Source organism: Bidens hawaiensis, unplaced genomic scaffold (assembly GCF_021521415.1).
Source record: "Bidens hawaiensis isolate Kalapana, Puna unplaced genomic scaffold, B.hawaiensis_p1.1 tig00012466_1, whole genome shotgun sequence".
NCBI classification, from domain to species: domain Eukaryota; kingdom Viridiplantae; phylum Streptophyta; class Magnoliopsida; order Asterales; family Asteraceae; genus Bidens; species Bidens hawaiensis.
This window is the reverse complement of record NW_027492016.1, coordinates 181027-206259: the sequence shown is the minus strand read 5'-3', so window position 1 is coordinate 206259 and position 25233 is coordinate 181027. Positions and strand designations below refer to the sequence as shown.

The 25233-nt window shown below is 35.0% G+C and overlaps 1 protein-coding gene across 2 annotated transcripts in view; it reads left to right on the top strand.

Moving 5' to 3' along the window:
- Positions 1-15536, top strand: part of LOC143541058 (putative glycerol-3-phosphate dehydrogenase [NAD(+)] 1, cytosolic) — a 55225-nt gene extending 39689 nt beyond the window's left edge. Inside the window, exons 1-6 of one of the 2 annotated variants that reach the window (XM_077033974.1) lie at positions 12144-12162; positions 12253-12912; positions 13653-13874; positions 13942-14189; positions 14280-14419; positions 15303-15536. In XM_077033974.1, the coding sequence (XP_076890089.1) occupies positions 12255-12912; positions 13653-13874; positions 13942-14189; positions 14280-14419; positions 15303-15426 (1392 nt within the window). In that variant the 5' untranslated portion in view covers positions 12144-12162; positions 12253-12254 and the 3' untranslated portion in view covers positions 15427-15536. Of the gene's footprint in view, positions 1-12143; positions 12163-12226; positions 12913-13652; positions 13875-13941; positions 14190-14279; positions 14420-15302 lie in introns of those variants that run through there. The other variant, XM_077033973.1, reaches the window with a different exon arrangement.
- The last annotated feature ends 9697 nt before the right edge of the window (positions 15537-25233 follow it).

The window sequence follows — 25233 nt, the reverse complement described above, 5'->3', positions numbered from 1 at the left end:
GGTTAAACGCTTATTCGATTTGTAAATACTGAGGTGTATCCGGTTTTGTCACGAATGTCACAAATTTAAAAATAAATTAGAAAAAGATGATGGCACATGCATATATACGCCGAAAACTTGATCGAAATCATCTACAACCATACAAAGGGTTATATGTTAGTAAATTACTTGAGATATATTGAGAGTCTTTAAAATAATCAAGCATGCTACGTGTATACCCAAACTATTAATATATCATGGAGTAGGCTAAATGTAATCATTCATAAAGTTAATTCGTTTTTTAGAACATGTGTATTACTGGGAGAATTGTGGGTGGTGTTTAGGCTCAAAACTCTCTTTTACACCCTCCCCCCCTCCATTTTCCAAGTCTTGGGTTTTAAAGTTATGTATATAACTTTGTAAGAGGTAGCGTTTTAGGTTGTTTGTGTAAGAGAGAGAGGAAATCAGAGCCTTGTGCTCAAATTTTTAAAAATTAATGTTAGAGCCTTGTGCTCAGTAATAAATTAAACACTAAGCCTTGTGCTCAGTAAAAATGGAAATTAAAAATTTTCTAATTGAAGATGATTATGAAGAATCATACCAACAAAATATTGAACTTATCAAATTTAGTGAAAACGAAAGAGGTTTTCAGTCAGATTATATGATTAATTCTGACTAATTAACAAAAATAAGCAAGCTTAAGTTCAAACTTGATAATAGACAGGTTTTTAATCTACCTAATAGTGTACAAAGCCTAGTTTCAAAAGCTTTTTCTAGAAAAAATAAAATCCTTTTCTGCTTTAATACTGAAGAATTTCCAGTACACATAAAGGATACACCGGGAAAAATATTTTTGCCACTCTTAGCAAGAGGAGAAATAGCAAAAAGACTTTTGACTATTAAACCCGAATTAAGAAAATCAATGAACATAGTGCATATAGGAGTAGTAAAAATCCTACTAAAAGCACAATTCAGGGGTGGAATTAATTTTCCTATTAAAATGGTTGTTGTTGATAATAGAATCATTATGATTAGACAAGATGCTCTCTTAGGGGCAGTACAAGGAAATTTAGCATATGGTAAATTTATGTATACCGTATATCCTAAATTTGCTTTATATCGAGATTCAAAAGATTTCGATAAAACTCTTAGTTTCATATATCAGTGTGAAAGAACTTATCTTATGGAACCAGGAAATAAAGTATTTACGATTAATTATTTAATATCGTATGCTATAACCAACAGTACTCATTATATAGAGTATAAAGAAAAGAGAGTATAACAATCGAAGATATATTCTCAGATATAGGAACAGTTGAGGAAAGTAAATTTACAAAACCCTCACAATTACAGGAAAATTAGGCAATTAATATAGCTCGAAATAAACAAATTCTAGAGTCTAGACCCAGACATAGCTTTTCTGAACATACTCTAAGAATTAGAGAACCAGCTTCTACTTCTACAGAAGCACAATTAATATAATCTATGTCAGAAAGAATAGATAAATATGGAGAAATTCTTAAAGAGGTTATAGGAATATAATGTCTTTAACACCAATTCTAGGAAGAAACTTTTTAAGCTTAAAGCAAGAAAAACTCTTATAATTATAACATGAGTTCTCTTGTAAAGTTAGAAGAATTAATTAGAGATCTAATTAATAAAGTAGAAAAATTATCTACTAACGAAATCAAGAGGCTATAGCCGCAAAGATCATTAAAGATGTATCAGAAAAAATTGATAAAATAGAGGAAGTTAAGCCTCAAAAGCTAGAACAGCACACTAAAATTTTCAATGAAAAAGGAAGATTTCAAAAATACTCTTTTCCTAACTTTAATGTAGGAAATCCGTCATTAGGAAGTTCTAAGTGTCCAAATGCGTTAAAATGGCCTTTCGGTACAAAAGAACAATAAAATATCAAAAGAAACAATTCTTAGAGAATTGTAAAGACTCGACAAAAGATGTCATAAGATGTCCGAATCCATGTGCTAGTCTATAAAACCCATGTGACGTGTTTTAGAGCAATAATGACTAATATGGAGATTGACCTTCAAACAGAAAAATGCCACATAATTCAAAAACTCGGCATAATTCATGACAATTGGAATATGCATCCAGGTGACAAATTAAAAATTATATCTGAGATAATAAAGCAAAAACAAAAGTTTGAAAAAGAAATTCAAAAGCTTAACAAAACTAAAAAATGAGTTCTATTTCTCAAAACTAGAGCAAATCTTTGATAGCCTGCTTGAGACATGCTCAGCCGAGCAAATACGTGAACTAGTTCAATTAATGTCACTAAGTGATAAAGAATGCGAACAAAAGTTTTCTGAAAATAAGAGTCTTAGAGACAAATATTTTCCAAAACAGGTTTTCACTATAAAGGAACCTAAATCTGAAAAAGAAATCACTTCCGAACCTATAACTGAAGATGAAATTTCTTCAGATGAAGAAACTCCTATGTACAATAGTAGAACAAATCGAGCCAGTACTAGTTATACTAGCCACAAAAAGAAACATACATAATTTTCTATGCCTTATCACAAAGGTATACCAAATTCTAATAATGGAAGTTCAACCGCAATTGACACCATTAAAATAGACTGTATATTTGATCTTGAAAAAAAAAAAGAAGTTATAGACAAATGGAATACCGAGATTAGTCTCATTATCCAGTCTGATCCAGAAGAGTTCTCTAATGCTAAGACATTACTATTATCAATAGAGCACAAATCTTCAGGAATCATCCAAGACTTCCTTAAAGGCACAACTTGGAATGAAAATATGCATGGTATAGACCTCTTTGATCAAATAATCAATGCCATGTATATGATGTTCTTATGTCTTGATTTTTTCACAAATAAAGACCAAGAAAATCAAAAATTGCTGGAAAAAGCAAGGCAAAATCTTAGGAAAACACAATTATGTGATATATGTCTTTTAGACGATTTTACTTGCTTATTTGAGCAAAAATTATACAAGTTAAGTAAGGGTGAATATCATTTCTGGATAGAAGCCTACTTAATGAAAACCCCCATCGTAGAAGAAAATGCCAAAGAAAGATGGAACAAAGAAAAGAACCCTTTAACTATGCATTCCCTCGGATTTGCAACAAGGATTGTTAAAGAAGAAATTGCAGTTTATTGTGATTTCTCCAACAAACAAAAATAATTAAAAAGATTTAACAAAAACTGTTGCAGTACTTTAATTGAAACGCCTCAATTATCCTTTAGATGTGACCCACCCTGTAAGGCCCCGAACCCGGTGACCCTACTTTAGCGTCGGATTTACTCATAAACACAGTTCTTCAAATCAGAGTTTATTAAAACTTTTCGCGGAATATAAAACATCAATCATTTGTTACAAAACATTAAATCTTTTCTTTTAATACCATAACACAAAACTTTATATTTAAAACATCTTTACTTCTTTCTTCAGATGCCAGCCGTTCAATCCATGCCGTGTGTCATCCTCATGCTAACTCTATAATCAGCTCACCTGCGTGCATACTAAAAGTCAGCTACGCTGAGTGAGTTCTAGTTAATCGAACGCCATACAATACATACACATACGTACATATCCGTAGATACATATCCATACTTTACTAGTTACCCTTCTGTTCTACATACATACTTGCTACCAAACATACATACATATCTACAATCACTATCCTCAGTCTACCGAGAGTACGTTCATAGTTCACCGTCTATACCTGTACTCAAGGTTGTGAACACGTACAAGGTTCGCAGTCCTTACCTATGTTCACCATTTATGGTACGTACAAGGATCGCGGTCCTTCCCTATACCATAGTACATCCACAACACGTACAAGGTTCACAGCCCTTCCCTATGTTGCAACCTAATTCATAGCACGTACAAGGTTCGCAGTCCTCCCCTATGCTACAAAATCAGCACGTATAAGGTTCACAGTCTTTTCCTATGCTGAAATACATTCACAACACGTACAAGGTTCGCAGTCCTTCCCTATGTTGCAACCTAACTCATAGCACGTACGAGGTTCGCAGTCCTCCCCTATGCTACAAAATCAGCACGTATAAGGTTCACAGCCCTTTCCTATGCTGACATACATCCACAACACGTACAAGGTTCACAGCCCTTCCCTATGTTGCAACCTAATTCATAGCACGTACGAGGTTCGCAGTCCTCCCCTATGCTACAAAATCAGCACGTATAAGGTTCACAGCCCTTTCCTATGCTGACACCTATCTACATTTACATATATCATCTACATCACGTATAAGGCTCGCAGTCCTTAACTACGCCATCACCTGCCGAGTCTATGTCCGACAGAAGCTAGAGGGATTTGCCATCCTAACTTACCATGTCGAACATAGAACTCACATGCCATTCGTGTACCTATATACACATACTTATATTATAACATAAGAACACTCTAGGCATTCTTTACCTCATTCATTTAACAACATACCCCTTGTCGACACGTGCAATATCCGAAGATCGTTCACGCCCCGACAAGTATTCATTTGAAACATTCGTACATCTTCCATATATAATATTCGTACCTTCATTTATAACCTGACAGTACGCGCAATATCCGAAGATCGTTCGCGTACCGACAAGCAATCATTCATACCTATCACCTATATCACATATGACATACACTTATCACTTAGGATAAATGTATTAACAACACATCGAGTATGCACACAGCCCCGAAAACATAACAAGGAATGGGGCTAGAAACTCACCTGAACACGGTTACGTTCACCGTTAATCGTAATCCCTTTCTTCAGTTGTGCACGGCTGACTGTATAACAAGTATACGTATCAATTAACTATCACTTCTCATAATGTATTTCTATCTTTATATGATCCACAACGAACGGGGGTCCGGGGGCAGCGCCCCTGGCAGCGGGGTCTAGGGGCGGCAGCCCCTAGCAGGGTCCAAGGGGCAGAGCCCCTGGCTGGGGTCGAGCTGCCAGGTCAGCTTGGAAAAATTTTATTTCCAATAACTGTCTTAACACATTTTCCAGTAGGTTTTTAATTTATTTTCTAAACGAACTTCACTTTAGGCGAAGTTAAACCTCGGGCGAACTTGGCTTCAGGCGAAGTTAAACCTTAGGCGAACTTGGCTTCAGGCGAAGTTATACCTTAGGCGAACTTGGCTTCAGGCGAAGTTAAACCTTAGGCGAACTTGGCTTCAGGCGAAGTTAAACCTTAGGCGAACTTGGCTTCAGGCGAAGTTAAACCTTAGGCGAACTTGGCTTCAGGCGAAGTTATACCTTAGGCGAACTTGGCCGTAGGCGAAGTTATCCTTAGGCGAAGTTACGCTTGAAGGCGAAGTTACGTTTGAAGGCGAAGTTCATCAGGCGAACTTATTCTTGCAGGCGAAGTTATCGCGCTGCAGATCTGTTTGCCCATAAATCCTTCGTTTCTTAGCCAAATAACTCGATTTTGGTACCCACGGAATCGTATGGTCGGCGCCTACAAATCCCAACCATCAAATCGGCCTAAAATCGACGTTTTAGGGGTCCGATTTGGGCAGTTTGGGTTTCGGGTCCGGTTAACCCTTCCAATCCTAACCATTTTCAGTAATATTAGCTTTGTTGGATTTGTTCTTACCTTACCAACTCAGATCTATCAGCAAAATCTCGGGTCTCGGCTTCGAATCTTGATCGGTTAGAATGTGTGTGTTTTGAGTGTGTGAAGAAATAGATGTAAATGAAGATATTTTTGGGATTTTGGGGGTATTTATATCCCTGAGATCCCATGGACCTAAGGCCCATTCTCATTTAACCCATCCTAATTAATCCAAGTCCACAACCCACATCCATTACCCAACACTAGCCCGACCCATACCAACTCCTATTTTTTTATTTATTTCCTGATAACCCGAGTAAACTTTCCCTCTATTATTAAGTAATATAATTGATATTATCTTGAAATTTCGGGATGTTACACACCCAAAGATAAAAAATACTTCAAAAAGAAGTATAAAAGAAAGTATAAAAACAAAAAGAAGGTTTTGGAAAACCAAGAAAAGAAAATTTATACTTGGTAAATATTTTTCAAAAGAAGAATCAAAGATCTCTCCGCAAGGAAAGAAAAAATGTAGATGTTGGATATGTTCTGAGGAGGGACATTATGCCAACGAATGTCCTAACTGACAAAAATTCCCAGAGAAAACAAGCTTATTCTAGATGCGAAAGAAGAAGGGTATTTTCCTTCTGAAAATATTTATGATGGATATACTCATGTATATTCAGTAACAGTCAAATACGACTCTTCTGACGATTCCATTGACTTTGAATGACTAAAACCCTAAGCGGGAAGAAAATGAATTAGGCAAATTACAGTTTTGTCAAAATATTATAAAACAATAAGAATTGGTTATGCTAATATAACCAATCCCAACTCTATTTATATCAATGGAAAAATTTTTCTTAAAGGATATAAAACAATAACTTTACATTGCTATGTTGACACCGGAGCAAGTCTCTGTTTAGCGAGTAAATATGTTATTCCTGAAGAACTTTGGGAAACACACCTAAAGATATTAAAGTAACAATTGCTAATGAAGAAACAATTAAACTAAATAAGGTTTGTAGAAATCTTATAGTTTATTTTTCAGGAGAACCATTCCTTATTCCTACGATTTATCAACAGAAATCTGGAATATATCTGCTTATTTGAAATAATTTCTGTCAGCTGTATGGACCTTTTACACAATGGTTAGACAGAATATCTTTCCATGTTAATCAAGAAATGATTCTGATTAAGAAAATAACTAAAGCACTTCGGGTAGGGAAACCTAATTTTCTTAAATCAAAGAAAAAGGATTCAAAAATAAAACAAATCCCCGATACGAATATAACTCAAGAAGTTATAAAACCAGAAGAAAAATATTTCCTTGAAATACCAAAATACCAAAAAACATAAGCATTACTTGAAAAAGTATGCTCAGAAAATCCTATTGACCTAGAAAAAATCCAAAAACTGGATGAAGACGTCAATAAACTTAATAGACCCTCAGACTGTAATCAGAGTAAATCCAATGAAATATAGTCCACAGGACAGAGAAGAGTTTAGCAAACAAATTAAAGAGTTACTTGAGTTAAAATTAATTGTTTCAAGTAAATCACCTCATATGTCACTGGCTTTTCTAGTTGAAAATGAAGCTGAGAAAAGAAGAGGAAAAAAGCGAATGGTCGTAAATTATAAAGTGCTTAACGCAGCAACAATAGGAGATAGTCATAATCTTCCTTGCATGCAAGAATTATTAACCCCTTAAGAGGAAAAACCATATTTTCTAGTTTCGACTGCAAAAGTGGTTTCTGGCAAGTACTGTTAAATGAAGAATCTCAGTTATTAACTGCATTTACATGTCCTGATGGTCATTATCAATGGAAGGTAGTCCCTTTCAGATTAAAACAAGCAACTACCATATTTCAAAGACATAGGCCAAATGCTTTAAGAGGACTAGAAGATTATTGTATCGTCTATGTAGATGATATTATAATATTTTCTAACTCTGAGGAACAATACTATTTTCATGTTTTATGAGTTCTAAAAACAATTGAAAAATACGGAATAATTTTGTCAAAAAAAAAAGCAAATCTTTTTAAAACAAAGATAAATTTCTTAGGTCTAGAGATATATCAAGGAACTCATTGTCCGTAAAAACATATTTTGAAAAATTTACATAAATTTCCAGATACTTTAGAAGACAAAAAACATCTACAGAGATTTCTAGGTATTTTAACTTATGCAGAAATCTACATCCCGAAGCTAGCAGAGCTCAGAAAACCGTTACAGGTAAAACTAAAAAAGGACTACGTGTGGGACTGGAAAAATCCGATACAGGCTACATTAAAAAGATAAAGAAAAATTTAACATGTTTTCCAAAACTTTATCTTCCAAAAGAAGAAGACTCCCTTATAATTGAAACCGATGCCTCAAATAATTTTTGGGGAGGGTCTTAAAAGCAAAAACAGCTGACAAAGAGAAAATTTGTAAATACACCTTTGGAAGTTTCAAACCAGCTGAAAAGAATTACCACAGTAATGAAAAAGAATTACTGGCAGTAAAAAACACCATTTCAAAGTTTTCTAATTATCTATCATTTGTAAAATTTCTGGTCAGGACAGATAATAAAAACTTCATTTATTTCCTAAAAACAAAAATTTTAGGAGATAACAAACAAGGACGCCTAGTCAGATGGCAAATGTGGTTTTCAAGATATTCCTTTAATATTGAACATCATGAATGACCAAAAAACGTGTTAGTTGATAGCTTAACACGTGACTTTCAAAATGCGTAAGCAATGACTTAACCTTTTTCTATAAATACGATACGTCTCTTTCACCAAATACATCACACCCATATTTAGAAAAGAAATGTGATGGAAGAAGAGAAAAAAAAATCAAGGCTCTACGCCTAAAAGAAAACATTCTTCTAATAGTAATGCAACAACAAATTGCGTTATACAATGAATTGCTTAACGCCAAAACTGTAAATTCTGTACAGGAAGACAAAAGTCTAAAAATAGAATCTATTCCTTTACAAATGGCTAAAGGTAAAGAAAAATCAAGTCCGTTGACCCCTGATGCTTTGGGAAAAAGCATACATACGGCAAAAGATGAGCCACAATCATCTTCTAGTCTGAAAGCTAACGGCTCTGGTAAAGACGACTCAAATCCGTTCACAGCTGATAGTTTGCCAAAAACTATTAAATGACATCTCCAGGAAATCAAAAAGATGAGATTCTACGTCATTTTTTTATGGAGACCACAGAGGAATCCATGAAGACTGGGCTATTGTCTCAAGATATGTCCAGAATACAACGGTTTCCTTCAAAAAATTTGGCTCTTTGTTACAAGCTCAACAAGAAGCCACAAGATATTCTGTAGAATTTGGAAGAAAAGAAATACCATTAAGGGTTACTATCATTCCCATGCCTGTAGTAACAACAAAGAAAACCTCACCGGTTAGATTTTCAAATTCACCATTTGAAAAAAGAAAGGAGAAAAGAACAGAGATCCAAAATGAAGAAATCGATCTAATTAGTTTAGACGAATTCCAATCAGCTTGGTCAAAAGCCAGGGCCCTTAGTCCCGAAGACTTTGAAGTCGAACATGTATTCACAGAAGACAAAACGGAGGACACGTGACAAACTCTCAGTCGAATAATGGAGGACACGTGATTAGGACCCCACATGGGTTCAATTATGTAGAAGATTACGTAAGCACTTACGTAAACAAAAAGAACTTTACGTTCATTTTTTTCTATATATTGTAACATATGTAAGGGATAGAGGCATCGAATGCTCTCCCAAAAATTTTAGTTTTATTGTGTAACATTAAGCGATGTGTGAGTAAGCTCCCCCTTAGGAGAAAATGATGTAAATATCCAAAAGTTCTTCCTTCGGGAAGAACAGTTATGAAATAAAAAATTTCCTTTTGTCAACATCTCTGAGTCTTGTTATGAAACTGGAGTCCTGGAGTCATTTTTAATTCCGTCAAGGCAGGAGGCCATAGGAAATTAATGATTAGATTGGTCACTCGTCACTAAGGTTTAGAGACAATGGAGATCTAAGATATATCTATCTCATAACTGTTATACTTCGATGATTTTTACTCATTTTTCCTTAAATTAAAAAACTATAATCTCTTAAATTAATTTCTAAAATTATGAAAACAAGATATCCGCACTTCTGGTAATGCTTGCATGAGAGTTATAGGCTTTTTACCATTACACCACTTTTACAAAACTCTCTAATGCTTACTGGACTGCCACGTTTCGCAAAACGCTTAAGTATGGAAAGTTTTGACTACGCATGATCTTCGTAGGAAACAAATGAATCTATACAAGACCTTTTAAGAAATGAAGAATCAAAATAGTCGGCATTACTCATGGGTGCAAACGAGTCGAGCCGCTCATGAGTTATTTGAGATTGTCTCGTGACAACATTTGATTGTGCCAAGCTTAAATGCCGAGCCTAGAAGTAAGCTCGTTCAATAAACGAATTTATGCTTGAGCTTCACTTATCGAGCTCGATCCTGCTCACAAGCTTAAACGAGCCTAACATTTATATAATTTTGATAATAATATAATAATTATTAATTAATATATATAGTGTTATGAAAAAATAAATACATAATATATATTAAAGTATGACAATTGAAAATTTAGATATAAATTTATAAAAACTAATTATATATATAGATAAATATCAAATGTTGGTGTCATAACTTTTTTTAGAAAGCCACTATTTTAGTATTTGTGATTTTAGTTTCAATATTGTAGCAAGCATGGTGATGGTATGTTAGCCAAAGTGTGCTATGCTAACTTTCTTGTAGTTGTCAGGGTTCGATTCCTTTGCTGTTCATGCATGTGCATCATGTTTGTTTTAACCTATTTAATGTTTTATTTTTGGTGGGCCATGACACGTTTTTTTTAAAGGACTTTCAATTTAAATTCTTTTTTAAAGGTTTATTTAAAGTATAATAATTTTTTTAACCTATTTATTGTTTTGTTTTTGTTAGGCTATGACACGTTTTTTAAAGTACTTTCAATTTAAATTCTTTTAAAGGCTTAGTTTAAGTATAATAATTTGAGGAAATTAAGTTTCAAATTTAGTTTCGGTATCGTAACGAATTTAAACGACGCAAATTAAACGTAACGTCTCGTTGCCGCAACACCCGTGTTATTGTTTATTTAGTTTCGGTACCTTAACAAACCTAGCCAATGATTAAATTATGTTTTATGTTTACTTCCGGTACAACAACGGACCTAATCATTAGCAAGCGAATGTATGTCGACTCGCCGTTGCAACGCCCATGTTTGTTTTGTTTTTTAAATATGCCTGTTTTTGGAAATTAATTTTAGGTTTAGTTCTATTGTTGTGGCGAACCTATAGATACCGACCAAATTTTTATCACAACATCTGTAATTTACCAACCAAATAAAATCTGTTTTACTTATATTATTTTTTATATCATAAGCTATGCGTTTACTAATTTATTTTTCCATTAGATACCGACTGTATATGTGTCACTTTCATCATAAGTTGTATGCATGCTGACACTATTTTGGGTATTCACATATAGTTTTTTGATTTAATGTAGGTGTCATGACAAACTTAACCAATACCGACCGAATTTTCGTCAAGTCGCTGCCGCAACTCGACGGGTTTCAAACCTAGTTATTATTAAATAGTAAATGAGTCGACTTGAGTTTGAAAAACCACACCAGCTAAGCTCGAGATTTAAAAATCAAAACGAGCCAAACTTAAACTCGGGCTATGTGTGCATTAAACGAGCCGAGTTGGGGCTCATCCTTAAGACAACCTGTAATTAATACCCAGAGAAAACAACAAAGGAGTTGATGAAGAGAACAGAAGACAGTGGGTTTTTGAAAAACGAAAGCAGGCAAAATGAACAACGTGATTCACCCACCTTCATTAATGGCGGAATGGAAGATGCCACCAGAAACCCATTCTTCCATATTTTTAATCTTCTTCCTCCATTATATATATTCAGCCGGAAACCTACCTTCGGCTATAAATACTCCAACACCTTGGAATGGTATTATCTCATCTTATATCTTCTCTCATATCTCATATCTTGATATATTACCTGATATCTGCTCTAGTCATTCTCTTAATATACACTTATATTCAAGAGCAATCTAGTCTGATTCTCACGCCGGAGGGTGGTCACAAGGAGGTACCCCTTCTCAGTGACGAGCTCACGGTGTCTGTTTTGCAGGTTATCAGAAGAACCATCTTAGCCGGATCTAACCGCTCATGGGAAACATCTATTTAACCCCCAGATTATCTGTAATTTGCCTGGGTCGATTAGTGTTTCTTCATGCTCCTTACCCAATTTATCATCATCATAAATAAATGCATTTACACCCTAACTTCATTTGTTCGCATTCATTTACACTCACCAATTTCATCATTACAATAATTTTAAAGGTATTGTTATCTGATTACTTACTTCATTGTTGATTTTGCCTTTACTTTAATTTATTATTATATTTTTATTTTGATTTATGGTTGGACAGGTGAACCAATTGCCAACCTTGTCTGAGTTTACTAAGTCATTGTGATTTTAGCTAGCCTTTTAGGGCTTGTAATAATATTAGACAAATGCATATGCCAATTAGTATCTTTTCTTTTCTTGGGTAGCTCTGATTTAGGTGAGAATTCTACCAATATACTTTATTCATATAATCCACTGCAGTTGGCTTGTGATCACAAAAGTGAAATTAGGGTTTTTATTTTGAAAGTTATGGTGGGAAGCATTGAGGTTATGATGCCGAATCTGCTTTCAAACGGGGCGGTTTCGCATAATAACGGTTTAGAGGAAAAGCTAGATGAGTTTAGACGCGTTCTTGGAAAATCTGATGATGATTTGTTAAAGATTGTGGGAGTCGGTGCGGGTGCGTGGGGCAGTGTGTTTGCGGCTCTGCTTCAAGATTCGTACGGTCGGTTTCGTGACAAGGTTCAAATTAGGATATGGAGAAGGGGTGGGAGGACGGTTGATCGAGCCACTGCTGAACATTTGTTTGAAGTGATTAATTCAAGGGAAGATGTGTTGAGGAGGTTAATTAGACGGTGTGCATATTTGAAGTATGTTGAAGCAAGGTTAGGTGACCGGATTCTTTATGCTGATGAGATTTTGAAAGACGGGTTTTGTTTGAATATGGTGGATACGCCTCTTTGTCCCATGAAAGTTGTTACTAATTTGCAAGAAGCGGTTTGGGATGCTGATATTGTGGTTAATGGTTTGCCTTCGACTGAAACGCGTGAGGTTTTTGAAGAAATTAGTAAATATTGGAAGGAGAGAATTAGCCCACCGATTATTATCTCGTTGTCAAAGGGTATAGAAGCGGCTTTAGATCCTGTTCCTCATATTATTACTCCGACACAGATGATCAGCAGGGCAAGTAAGTGTTTTTAATCTTGAATTAGTCTTTAATTCTTGTGATATTATTATATCTTGATGAATTTTCTGATTTGATTGATATGTTGGCGTATAAGAATTTACCTTGTTTAGATTGTATTAATTTGTGTGCATAGATTGTTACAAGAAAGTCTGATTTGTGATGTTTAAGTTTTTACATTGAGACAAACTTGATGTTCCTAGATTAGCGTTCATGCTATGAAGATCAAAGAGGGTTGATTTTTTGAATTGCACTTAACCAAGGGCACAAATGTAGCGACTGTCTGAAATATTGGTGCATTGTGTTTTGTATCTTAAAGCCGACTCTTTCTTGGACACATGTAACCGTACAATATTTGACTGGTGGTCAAGTTTATTTGACTGTCAAAACAATTTTTGTTTTCTTACTTTCCTTTTATGAATAGTTAATTCATTTAATATGAGTTGATTTGACGGTCAATACATTTTTTTGTTTTTATTTATTTATTTATTTTTAGGGATAGCTAATTCAGTTAACATGATTACAAAAACTTATTAAAAATAATGTCCTGATTTATGAATAAACCACTTTAGGAGGTTGTAAATCCTCGAGTATGTATTGCGTGTCGTATTAGCTGTTTGACTCGACTCTTTTTTAGCTAAATTTTGTAATTTTAGCATAGTTAACATTTGACTAGTTAGCAATGGTACAACCCAAATTGACACATTTTTGCATCAATTGTAATAATATATTTTTTGTTATAGCTGGAGTTCCAAAGGAAAACATATTATATCTTGGTGGACCAAATATTGCTTCTGAAATTTACAACAAAGAATACGCGAATGCACGAATTTGCGGGGACGAAAAGTGGAGGATACCGCTTGCAAAGTTTTTAAGGCAACCGCATTTTATAGTATGGGACAATAGTGATCTTGTCACACATGAAGTTATGGGAGGGTTAAAAAATGTTTATGCAATTGGAGCCGGTAAGATGAAATATGTTTTGCATCATATTTGAACGGGATAATTGATTTTGGGTTTTATTAATTACAGGAATGGTAGCAAGTTTGACCAACGAAAGTGCAACCAGCAAATCGGTGTATTTTGCACACTGCACATCGGAGATGATATTCATCACTCATTTATTAACCGAAGAGCCCGAAAAACTTGCGGGCCCGTTGCTTGCAGATACTTATGTGACACTTTTGAAAGGGCGTAACGCATGGTACGGGCAAATGATTGCAAAAGGAGAATTGAGTCTTGATATGGGTGATAGCATTAGTGGTAAAGGGATGATTCAGGTACACTTAATTTAATAATTTCCCCTTTTTTTATTGTTTAGTTATTGTTAATTAATGTTTTTTTTTTCTTTTTTTTTTTTGGGTTTATAGGGAGTATCTGCTGTGGGGGCATTTTATGAGCTTTTGAGTCAATCAAGCTTGAGTGTATTGCATCCGAATGAAAAGAAGCCTGTTGCACCGGTTGAATTGTGTCCCATCTTGAAGACGTTATACAAAATACTCATAAAGAGGTAGGCTTGTATACGAACCGAATGAACACGAACGGAGCATGCTCGTTCGTGTTCGTTCATTTAAATTTAAGCTTACGGACGTTTGAACACAAACAGTTAAACGAACGGGGTTTCTTGTTCGTGTTTGTTTGTTGAGAAAATGAACATGTTCATTCGTTAACGGTACAAATGAACAAGACTGAGCTAAAACTATTAAATGTGAATAACAATTTGTTGGGCCTTTAAAGTTATTAAATTTTAAATGAATATGTTAACGAATGAACTCAAACAAACGAAAACTATATACATGAACGTAAGTGAACGAATAAATGAACGAACGAGGCCTATGTTCATGTTTATTGCTCGTTTGTTTATTAAATAAACGAACTTCTTGCAGAAGGGTTCGTGAACTGTTCTTTGAACGTTCTGCTCATTTATATGCCTATGAAGAGATAATCTTTCATTTAAACGCATGTTCCCGATAAAATATGCAAATGCATAACTTTACATGTAACATAGCTGGAAATCAGTTGTGGAAATATCATATAGTAGAATAAAATAGACCGACTTTGTAAACGGAAATTAATAAAAAGGGGTTGTTTCTTGACTTGACCCCATGATGTTCTGTTACAATAGTGTAATCTAACATATAATTGAAGGCTTGCCCCTACAATTAAAATCCATGTGTAGACTTGTCATCTTATTTTGACAACTAGTAATTAATACATTCGGTGCAACTTTATTGATGGAGTCATTAAACATATCAAGCTTATCTTTTGATGACAAGACATGAAGAAAGGATTGCTTAATTTAAAGTTTTAAACAAAAGAGAAATTGGGACCCGTCTTTATTTATAACACATTAATAGGTAGTTACAACTTCCAACATGATTTTTGGCTTTCAGGGAACAAGATTCACGAGCGATTCTTGAGGCACTCAGAGACGAAAGATTGAATGATCCGCGTGAAAGAATTGAGATTGCTCAGAGTCATGCGTTCTACAAGCCTTCACTTCTTGGTCAGCCTTGATCACACCTTGTTTGGATGTCTATCGAGTAATAATAAGAACATTTGCAACATGTTTATTATTAATGATTATAGCTGCCATAAGTTCCTATGAAATGATTATGGTATTTTCCAGATGCTAATATTTTGAAAGTTATGTATCTAGTTGTCCTAAATGAACATCTGCATTCTGTTGTTTAAAATTCAAGCCATGAGCATGTTGCTCTAGAAGTATTGCATCAGGATCTAACATATCCGGTTTTCAATTTCTTCGTCTGTGAAACATGCGTTGTAGCAGAAAGTCAGAAACTACAAAGCTTGAACCGAAAATTATGTTGGTTATAAAATTTCACCAGGGAACCTGCAAAAACATTTAGTTTGTGCTAAATTGTATGCACTAGCATTTAATGTCAAATTTGGATCTTAGATCCCGAGTACTATGCACTAGCATCTATCAATGTCATACCTGGATCTTAGATCCGAATACCGAAAAATAACGAACCTGCATGAAAATTTTTTTGGCTACACTAGTTTCTATAGTATTGCCGAATAGCATATACCATATAGTACAAAGATTTGATATCTGGCTTTTAGTGTAGGAGTTTGCATTAAACTCAAATTATTAGTTTACTTTTTTGTATTGGTCCCTTTTACAATGTTATGTATTATACATGATAGTTTATTGTGTTTATTTACCCATTTTATATATGTTAATATATGTTAAAACAATCATGTTCATTGGATTATATCGAAACAGAAGGCAAGCGGGCAACAAGCTGCGCCGCTACCCCTTTTTGAATCGCAAAACCCAATCTTTTAAAAACTATATTTGCTGATCTTGGAGTCATAACATTACTATGCATGACCCGCTAAACACGGGTAAGTAGCTCCACAGCTTCAGGCGCGAGGAAATTTGTATTTAAGTTGCTTGGTGTTATTTTTTTATTCTCACTTTTTTTTTCTAATTATTATTTCTTCTTTGTTAATTTTTTTTAAGTTTGTTGTATCACGTTTTGCTATTGGGATTGACAGCACGTTTCTTTTTAAAGTTTTTTTAGAAGGTACACTGTTTACGTTTAGTTCTAAGATTCTATGTATATAGTAGTCCTAACTTTTGCAACATAAGTCATATGTCTAATTGTTGAAAGCGTCTTACACCTGAAATCTGTGAATCCTCTAGACATAGCAATGATACTTACTCTTTGCTATATACATTGATTTTTGATAATTAACTGGATATTGATGACTACAGTAGTCGGTAGAATATGTGAGTTTTGCGATGCTTGCTTCTAGTATGATGAACGTTGACTTTCGTCCTTTTCAAGCCAACGCCCTAAGTAAATATACTCATTGCTGTGAAGGAGGTAGTGTTGATCTTCCATACCCTAGAAAACCTCCTAATGACATAATTAGACTTTTTGAGCAACATAACTTTATGATGAGCTGTCTCTCAAGACTTCGGGATCCTCAATGCGAGCTTCTTTTGCTTCGCTCATGTATGGGAGTCGCCAAGCTTTTGTTCGGTTTGAGAACATGCCAACCTATGTATGTGGGGGAAGCTATTTCTATATTTGACAATGGTCTTCGAAGGGCGATTGAGGACATCGTGGTTTGTGGAGGTCCGTTCTTTGGGGATCTCCAATGGAGGTTGGCATCACTTCCGATCCGTTATGGGGGGTTGGGTCTCTGTTCGGCCGAGGATGTATCTACATATGCTTTTGTGGCTTCGAGAGCACAGTCGTGGTGTTTGCAAGACCATATTCTTCGGGGTTGTGATATTTATGGGTTGGACTCTGATTATGGGTGTGCGATAGATCGTTTACGTACTTCACTTCCAGATTTTGATCTTAGCGGGTTCTCTAATAAGGACACCGCCCCCCCCCTAAAGCCCAACATGTTGTGGCGAGTGCCTTATTTAGTGGAATCGTCAAGAGTTTAGAAGTGAAGTTTGATCTATCTCCTCACCAAAAGGCGGTGTTTGAATGCCTTCGGGCTCCTCGGGCTCAGGATTTTCTAACGGCCATCCCCATTGAAGGATTAGGCCAACGTATGTCGGGTTTGGAGTATCGGGCTATCCTTAAGTACCGGTTAATGATCCCTATGTTCCCGACGGATGAACCTTGCCCAATTTGTCGTAAGGTCTGTTTGGATTCTTTTGGTGACCATGCGGTGTATTGCAAAGAATTGCCTGGCTTTAAATACAGACATGATCTGGTTAGGGATGTTCTGTGTGATGTTCTTAAACGGGCAGGGATTTCTGCTAAAAAGGAGGCCCCTGTTAACTTTCTCACGGATCCTATTGAAGGGAGGTCTACTTTACGACCAGCTGATATTCTTGTGTTCGGGTGGGCAGGGGGGAAACACGCCTGTGTGGATCTTACAGGAGTGTCTCCTCTTGTTGGGCTCAGGGACCGTGGGTTTGTTGTGGGTCAGGCTGCGTTGAAGGCTGAATCGGGCAAAGTTGTTAAACACGAGAAAGCTTGTTTAGATAATCAACATGTCTTTCTACCATTTGCCTTTGATACATTTGGTTTTCTGGCTCCAGAGGCTGTGAAATTTTTGAGTAGGGTTCAGCGCGTCGTACACGGAACCTCTTCAGCTTCTAGGTCCCAAAGCTTCGTTTTTAGCAGGATTGGCTTTGCTGTTCAAAAGGGGGTTGCGGCGCAGCTTGTTGCCCGTTTGTCTGCCACTTTATTATAATCGTTTTATAGTAAATTATATAATTATCCTTTTAGTATTATTATTATTATAACTTTATTACAAACACTAGGAAACAAAAGAACATAAGACAATATCTGTAACAACAAAAAAAATCAAGATGCACAACAAAAAATAAACACTTTTAAATAATAATTAGAATGTTTAAAAGTTAATTAGTTTTAGAAATTTTTAGTTTATAAATATTCTTATTTAAAACTTATTTTTAAAACATTTTGGTTTATAATTATGCTTATTTATACAGTAGTTTTATACATAAGAATATTTAAAAACATGTAACTTAGTTAATTAAGTTTAGAAAATAAAATGCTAAAAGTAAGTTATAAAAATATAAAGTAAATCTAAAGGGTATATCAGAGGGGAAAACTAATAGGGACATGCATATTATAAGGAAACTATTATGAATAAGTAGGATTGGCTTTTGTTTTTTTTTCCGCGTGTTTACGTTTAAGTGGTTCTGGAAACTATTAATCTGGTTATGTTTCTAACTCGTCTCGACTAGGTTTAGGTGTGTATTTCTGGAATATCTTGTAAAGTGTGTAAACCTCAAAAATAAATTGTGAAAATATGTATTTTGGGATTTTTTTTTCTTCCTTACTTTTATAATTACGTGAGGTTTGTGGCATACCGTACATAGTTTGTCATTTAACTATGCACATTTCACTAGATAATTCTCCAAATGAATATTATTAAAACTAGGTTTTACCTGCCGTGTTGTGCCAGTGCATTAATATGTGTTAATTTGCTATAGGCTAAGTATGCTATGATACCGACACTAATTAAAAAAAACCAATATGTTAACGTGAATTTGGTAGGTTTCGATTACATTTGTTATTGTACTAGAACTAAAAAAAACGTAGTTTATGATTAAAAAAACATATTTTGAATGACGCTTATTCGACCGGAAAAACCCAGGTGTTGCGGCAGCGAGTCATCACGAAGTTCGGATTTTGTTACATTCGTCACAGTACTGGAACTAAAAAACAAAAACCTCGTATAATTTATAATATAAAAAAATATAGTGTATTTAAAATGAAGTTTATTCGGTTGACAAAACTCGAGCATTGCGCTAGCGAGTTGAAACGGATTTGATCGGTTTCAATTACGTTCGTTAAGCCAACGAAACTTAAAAAAGGTTTAAAAAAGAACAAAAACACAATAAAATTGCTTTGCGGCATCGGCCTATATTTTCTATCTACAATTATTATAATTATACTGTATAAAAAATAACAAGTTTGGTGCCGCCAAGTGGCCCAACAGCAAGTTTGGTGCCGCCAAGTGGCCCAACAGCAAGTGCCCTGTTGCGCCACTTGGCGGTACCGAACTAGCCCGCAAATTTTGTGTTTGTTTTTTTAGCAATCACCATAACAAACGTAATAGAGACCGACCAAACACCAATTTTTTTTTCAGTTCCGATATTATAACAAACATTGGAAATGGATTGAATTCCCGTAGACTCACCGTTTCAACGCTCGGGATCGACAACGGTTGGGTTTCAACGCTCGGGATCGACACCATCCCATTGGTCCACCTCAATTTTTATAGTTTTTTTGTTTTATATTTGGTTTTAATTCCAGTATAATAACGTACGTCACATATCGAATTCACGTCGACTTACTGGCTCAACACTTATATTGTACCACTGTTTGAGTTTTACGTTTACCGACCTTCCCGGCGCAATGCGCCGGGTTAAAAACTCGTTATAATATAATTATTAAGTATTAGTATTTTATAATTTAAAATATTTATTTTAATTTGGATTCATGATTTGACTCTTAATTGGGCATATCTTCTGCTTGTGGCCCGATGGCATGATTATTGGGTTCTTCAACAGAGATCCAAGTTCAATCTTAATTTGTGACATTTTGGTTCGATATTAGTAAAAAATGATTTGTGCTAGGCCTTGCAAGATTGTCAGTTTGAATCCTTATCTCACCCGGGTTTTAGTCCCATCGTGTGTTACGCCAGAGAGTTTTGCTCTTGTGGTGTCACAACGGCTGTCAAGTGGTAGCCGATGGTATGGTTTCTCGTAAGAACGCCCAAGCCAAACTCTGAAACCAGCGTAGACCAGCTTAAAACAACATAGTCTGACATAGGAGGACCGCGAGGCTCTTCAAATTAGAAAGTAACTTGACATTAAAAAAAAGAAAAGAAAAAGAAGGCATGCATGTTTGTGTTTTTGAATTTATCTACGTTTGAAGAACAGTGCTAATTTTTCTGGAGTAAATAATCAAATCAAAATACCTTATGATAAAAACAAATTAATTAAGTATAAACATTAACAACCGACATCAACTTTATATATTATATAATATATATATAAAATATCTTTCTAAATCCTAATTATTAATTACCCTAATCGACCTCTCTCTATCTCTTTGCCGTCGTTCGCTCGAAGACATATGTCTTTTTACGGTGTTGTATACCGACAAGGGTTTACATAATCGTAAATGGAGGGCCACATGATCGCGTGGATGTATTAGTCGAGATCAACAATGTTAAAGACATGGAGTCATCAGCAGCAACTGCTACAGTGCATGAGTGCAATCAAGATATCTACAACTCCTTGTTGTTTGACGGTGGGCCGCCTTATAAAACTTGCCGGTTGCAATTCACAGAGCATAAGGGTTCCGTAGTTCGCGCCAGTTACGTGTATCATAATGAATTTGGACAAGTGCTGTATCATGTAGACAATGAATATAATCATGATTCAGCTATGTGCAACGCAAGGTGGGTCTTATCATGGGAACGGGTTCGTAAGAACATACCAAAGGCTATAGAAGATTATGCAGTGAAGACAGGTAGAATTACGGGTAGAGAGAATGAAGATAATGATAACGAATGTTGTGCAATTTGTCTGGAGGGATATCAAGAGGGAGATATGATTGGAACAATGGTACAATGCAAGCATAGGTATCATGACCAATGCATCAAGAAGTGGTTAAATAGGAAGACTTGGTGTGCGATTTGTAGGGCTAATGCTTTTTTGTATTTGTTTCGTATTAGTTAATTCTTATTTGTTTTTTTTTTTTTTATTATTTACTAAGGCTGTGTGGTGTGGGCATTCAACGGGGATGAATTCATCATATCATATCAAGCCACATAGCGCTGACCGGACCCCTTGTCGTTTGCACCACCGTTGAATTCACCCCCTTGTCGTTTGCATCGCTGAATTCATCCATTCGCGAGCAAAAACCATCAATTTTTCTCCATTCGCTTGGGTGAGCCGGTTGAATTCATTTGTTTGTGGCGACCGCTGAAGCATGGTTGTCATCGTGTGCGCAAGCCAGGTGGCTGAATTCATCCGTTTGCTAACTACAACTGACAGACAAAAGTAATGTTACTGCGCTCATGACTAATATAATTTTATTCCTCTCTTCATATATTGGTTTATGCATACGACTATAATGCTAATCTATAGATTTTAGTAATCTCATGTTTTAATGTACATGTATGTTTTATTATCAAGTTAGTTAAAGGCTGCATATCGAACGACATATATATTAATCCTAAAACGTGCATTCTCCTATTCCTCTTATTATATATCTGCAAGTACATCGACAACATGAGGACATGAGGCTCATAACTTTGTAACCTCAATAAGTTTGTGTTCGCTCTCAATTTCACGTTTGTGTGATCTTCACTTTGTGGATACTTTTAAAAATTGTATACATTTGTGTGTCAGTATTTAATATATGATTAGGCATTAGGATGCAAGATATAAATAATTACTGTTAGAATTAATTCAACTTTTGGAAACACTTAAATACATCATTAATAACACTAATGACTATCTTATCTTATAATTAGAATATTATAAAAAAGGGTAAAGATAGAATTTGATTCAAATAGCCTGTAAGTCAGTGAGGATTTACTCAAATTTTAAATTCTCACCAATTCCTTTATTTAGAACAAAATCTATCATTACATGTTTTGGGGGATGCATAATGTATGCTAAATTATACCAACTTTGTCACAAACACTATTTTGCCACCACCTATAGTTACCCTCTCATCGGGTCTTGATCTAACAAGTTGTCGTTAGCTAGCTAGCTTCGAGAAATATTAGTCAGACCGATCATACTAGAGAGCAATAACTTGTTGAGAAAAAAGAAGATTAAAAGTTTTTCAACAAATTTAATAATAGGTTTTAGAAAATTAGAAGAGTAAAATGATAAAAGTATTAATTGATTAAACGAACAATACTTGTTTAAAAGATCTTCAACACATTTAATAATAGGCTTACCATACTTACCGGAGTCCACGACAATGCCTTACTCTTCATCTTCTTAATTGTAAGTAGAGGTGAAACCGGTTAACCGGTTTCTAACCGAAAGTCTAACCGGTTGCTAACCGGTCCAATCCTAACCGGTTACTAACCGATTCTAACCGCCGGTTAGTAACCGGTTTATATTATTGATTTCAAAACCGGTTATTAACCAATTAACTGATTTTTTTATTATTATTTTATTAATAATCGGTTATTCGCCAACTGGTTAACCGATTTTTTAAATTATTTTATTAGTACCCGACTCAATTAACCCGTCTAACCAGTTATTTCCTGTCAAAAAAAAACCGGTTATAGGTTAACCGATTTGTGCAACCTCTAATTATAAGTTACGCAAATTTGTATTAGTTCAAGTAAAAGCTTATATTTATATAAATTTAATATTTTTTATAAATATTTGTATTAACTAATCAATCCTTTAACTATGTTTTATGAGCTGAATAGAGATTAAATAACTAAAAAGAAGAAAAGGAAAAAAGCTTGGTTGTTGTATTGGTGATGGACCTCAATTAATTTTGTATTGTTGGGTGTTAACTGAGTTGGGAAAAAAAAGAAGGTGACTAAGGTTTAATGGCTCATGTGAGCCCAGGGCCCATAACAAATAGTTTTGGTATTATTATTATTATTATTTTGAATAAAGGTATGTGTGCATATATTTTAAGGCAGATTTAACAAGAATGTTAAAGAGCATTCACAATTCGTTCATTAAATTTAGTGAGTGAAGTTTTTTTTAATATATAGAGTAGTTTAGGGTATTGTGAGTAAAAAAAAATACAATAATTTTTTATATATTTAAAAAATTTGTGTAGCACCTTATAAATTTTTTAATATATTTTAAAAGTGTTTATGAGTGAATAAGAGTGAAAAGTAATAATAAAGGTATAAAGAATATTATTTAATTAAGAATGAAAAAGAAATTGTAGTGCGTGTTAGTGTAATTTTAATATGCATACATAATATGCAATCTAATATCAGTGTGTTCAATATTCATTCATGTAGACTAGGGATGAGCTCGAGATGGTACCGGTACCGATCCCGAGAATTCCGATCTCGAAATTCGGAAATAGTTGGTACCGGTACCGAAATGTTCGGTTTGGTACCGGTATTGGTTCAGTACCGGTATTTCGTAAAAAAATTGGAAAATACCGACCATACCAGTACCATACCGATAGCGAAATCTCAAAACTTGGTACCGATTCGGTACCTGTATCGAAAACGCTCATCCCTAATTTATACAATGCTGGTTTAAGCGGTGATAGTCTAATAGGGCCCAATTACTAAGTTTGGGCCAATCACACGGTAAATCCACTTGGGCTTAATCCCAATGGGCCTCATATGCTTAGTTGGGCTAGGATCCAACCAAGGTCCGTTAAATGTAGGATACGCCTTCTATAAACATATAATCAACATATTGGTGCATATCTGCCATTGCCAACACATAAGCAAGTTATAATCTCATACATCATACAGATGCTATTATTTAGTCGGATTTAAAATGAAAGAAAAAAGAGGTCGGTTCAATTTTAGGGTGTTACACGGTACAAACACTTGGTATAAATTTTATATCTCAGCATTAAAAAAAAAATCAAAATCGCGTATTTTGTTTTTTATTTAGTGAACACAAATTATAAAATAACAATAAATATTACTAAAAAAATAATCTATCTATCTATACTAATAAATAAGTACTTCATGCCACTTGTCATCTTCTTAGCTATTTTCATCAATTGTAACCTATTTTCATAAAATGGTATCTTATTCGGTTCAAACCGATTCACTTTTTTCATTCTTTTTTTTGTTTTTATAACCCTAATTCCAGTTCCTCTCTCCTGCTAGCATCTAAGCCATCACCTACCTTAATTCAAGTTTGATTTTATCAAAATCAAACTCGGATCTGGTTCTTTGTGCCATCGTCGTATTCTGCTGAACAGCCACCGCCGTCGCCTCCTTCATCGCCACCGCCATCGCCGTATTCTGCTGAACAACCATCGCCGTCGCCTCCTTCATCGCCACCGCTGTCGCCGCCTCTCTTCCGTAGCCACCTATTTTGTACGCGCAATCGCCGTCGCCACCTACTCATCTCTTCCGTAGTTCACTCTCTGTTAAAGGTATACTCCTTAACTATGTAATTGAAATTAAGGTTTTATTGATCTAAATTAGGTTTTTTTTCTTGGGTGGTGTTCTTGATTGCATAAAGATGACATTTTTAATCTGTTTTTTGATTCTTTTTGTGTTCTAATTTATGGGTTTTGTGAATCAGGTGATTAAACATCCAATCCAATTACAGATCTATTCCATTGATTGATTGATTGGCCAATTAATTGATAACCTTCTTGTAATTAATGAATTGTTACAGTTGCTGATACATTGCTTTGGAGGAAATGCTACGGAGGTGTTATGTTGTTGATTGGTTCAACTGTTATGTGGGTTTTGTTTGAACGAGCTGGATACAATTTCTTATCGTTTGTGGCTAATACCCTGTTGCTTTTGGTTGTCATCCTGTTCTTTTGGGCGAAATCGGCTTCTCTTCTTAATCGGTGTGTGTGTTTCTGTCGTATTAATCTTTATTTTTAGGTTAATTTGTTTGAACATGGTTTCTGTTTAGGCCGTTGCCTCCTATTCCTGATTTGGATATATCTAAAGAGTCTGTTCTTATTGCTGCTGATGAGATCAGAGTTTTGGTTAATCGGGCTTTAGCCACGGTTCATGAAATTGCGGTTGATGGGAACTTAAAATTGCGGTTCACGATTTTGTTTATTTCCAGGTTTGCGAAGCTTTTCTGATGACCAGTCTGATGACTGTGCATGTCTTAGTTTCAGGATAGTG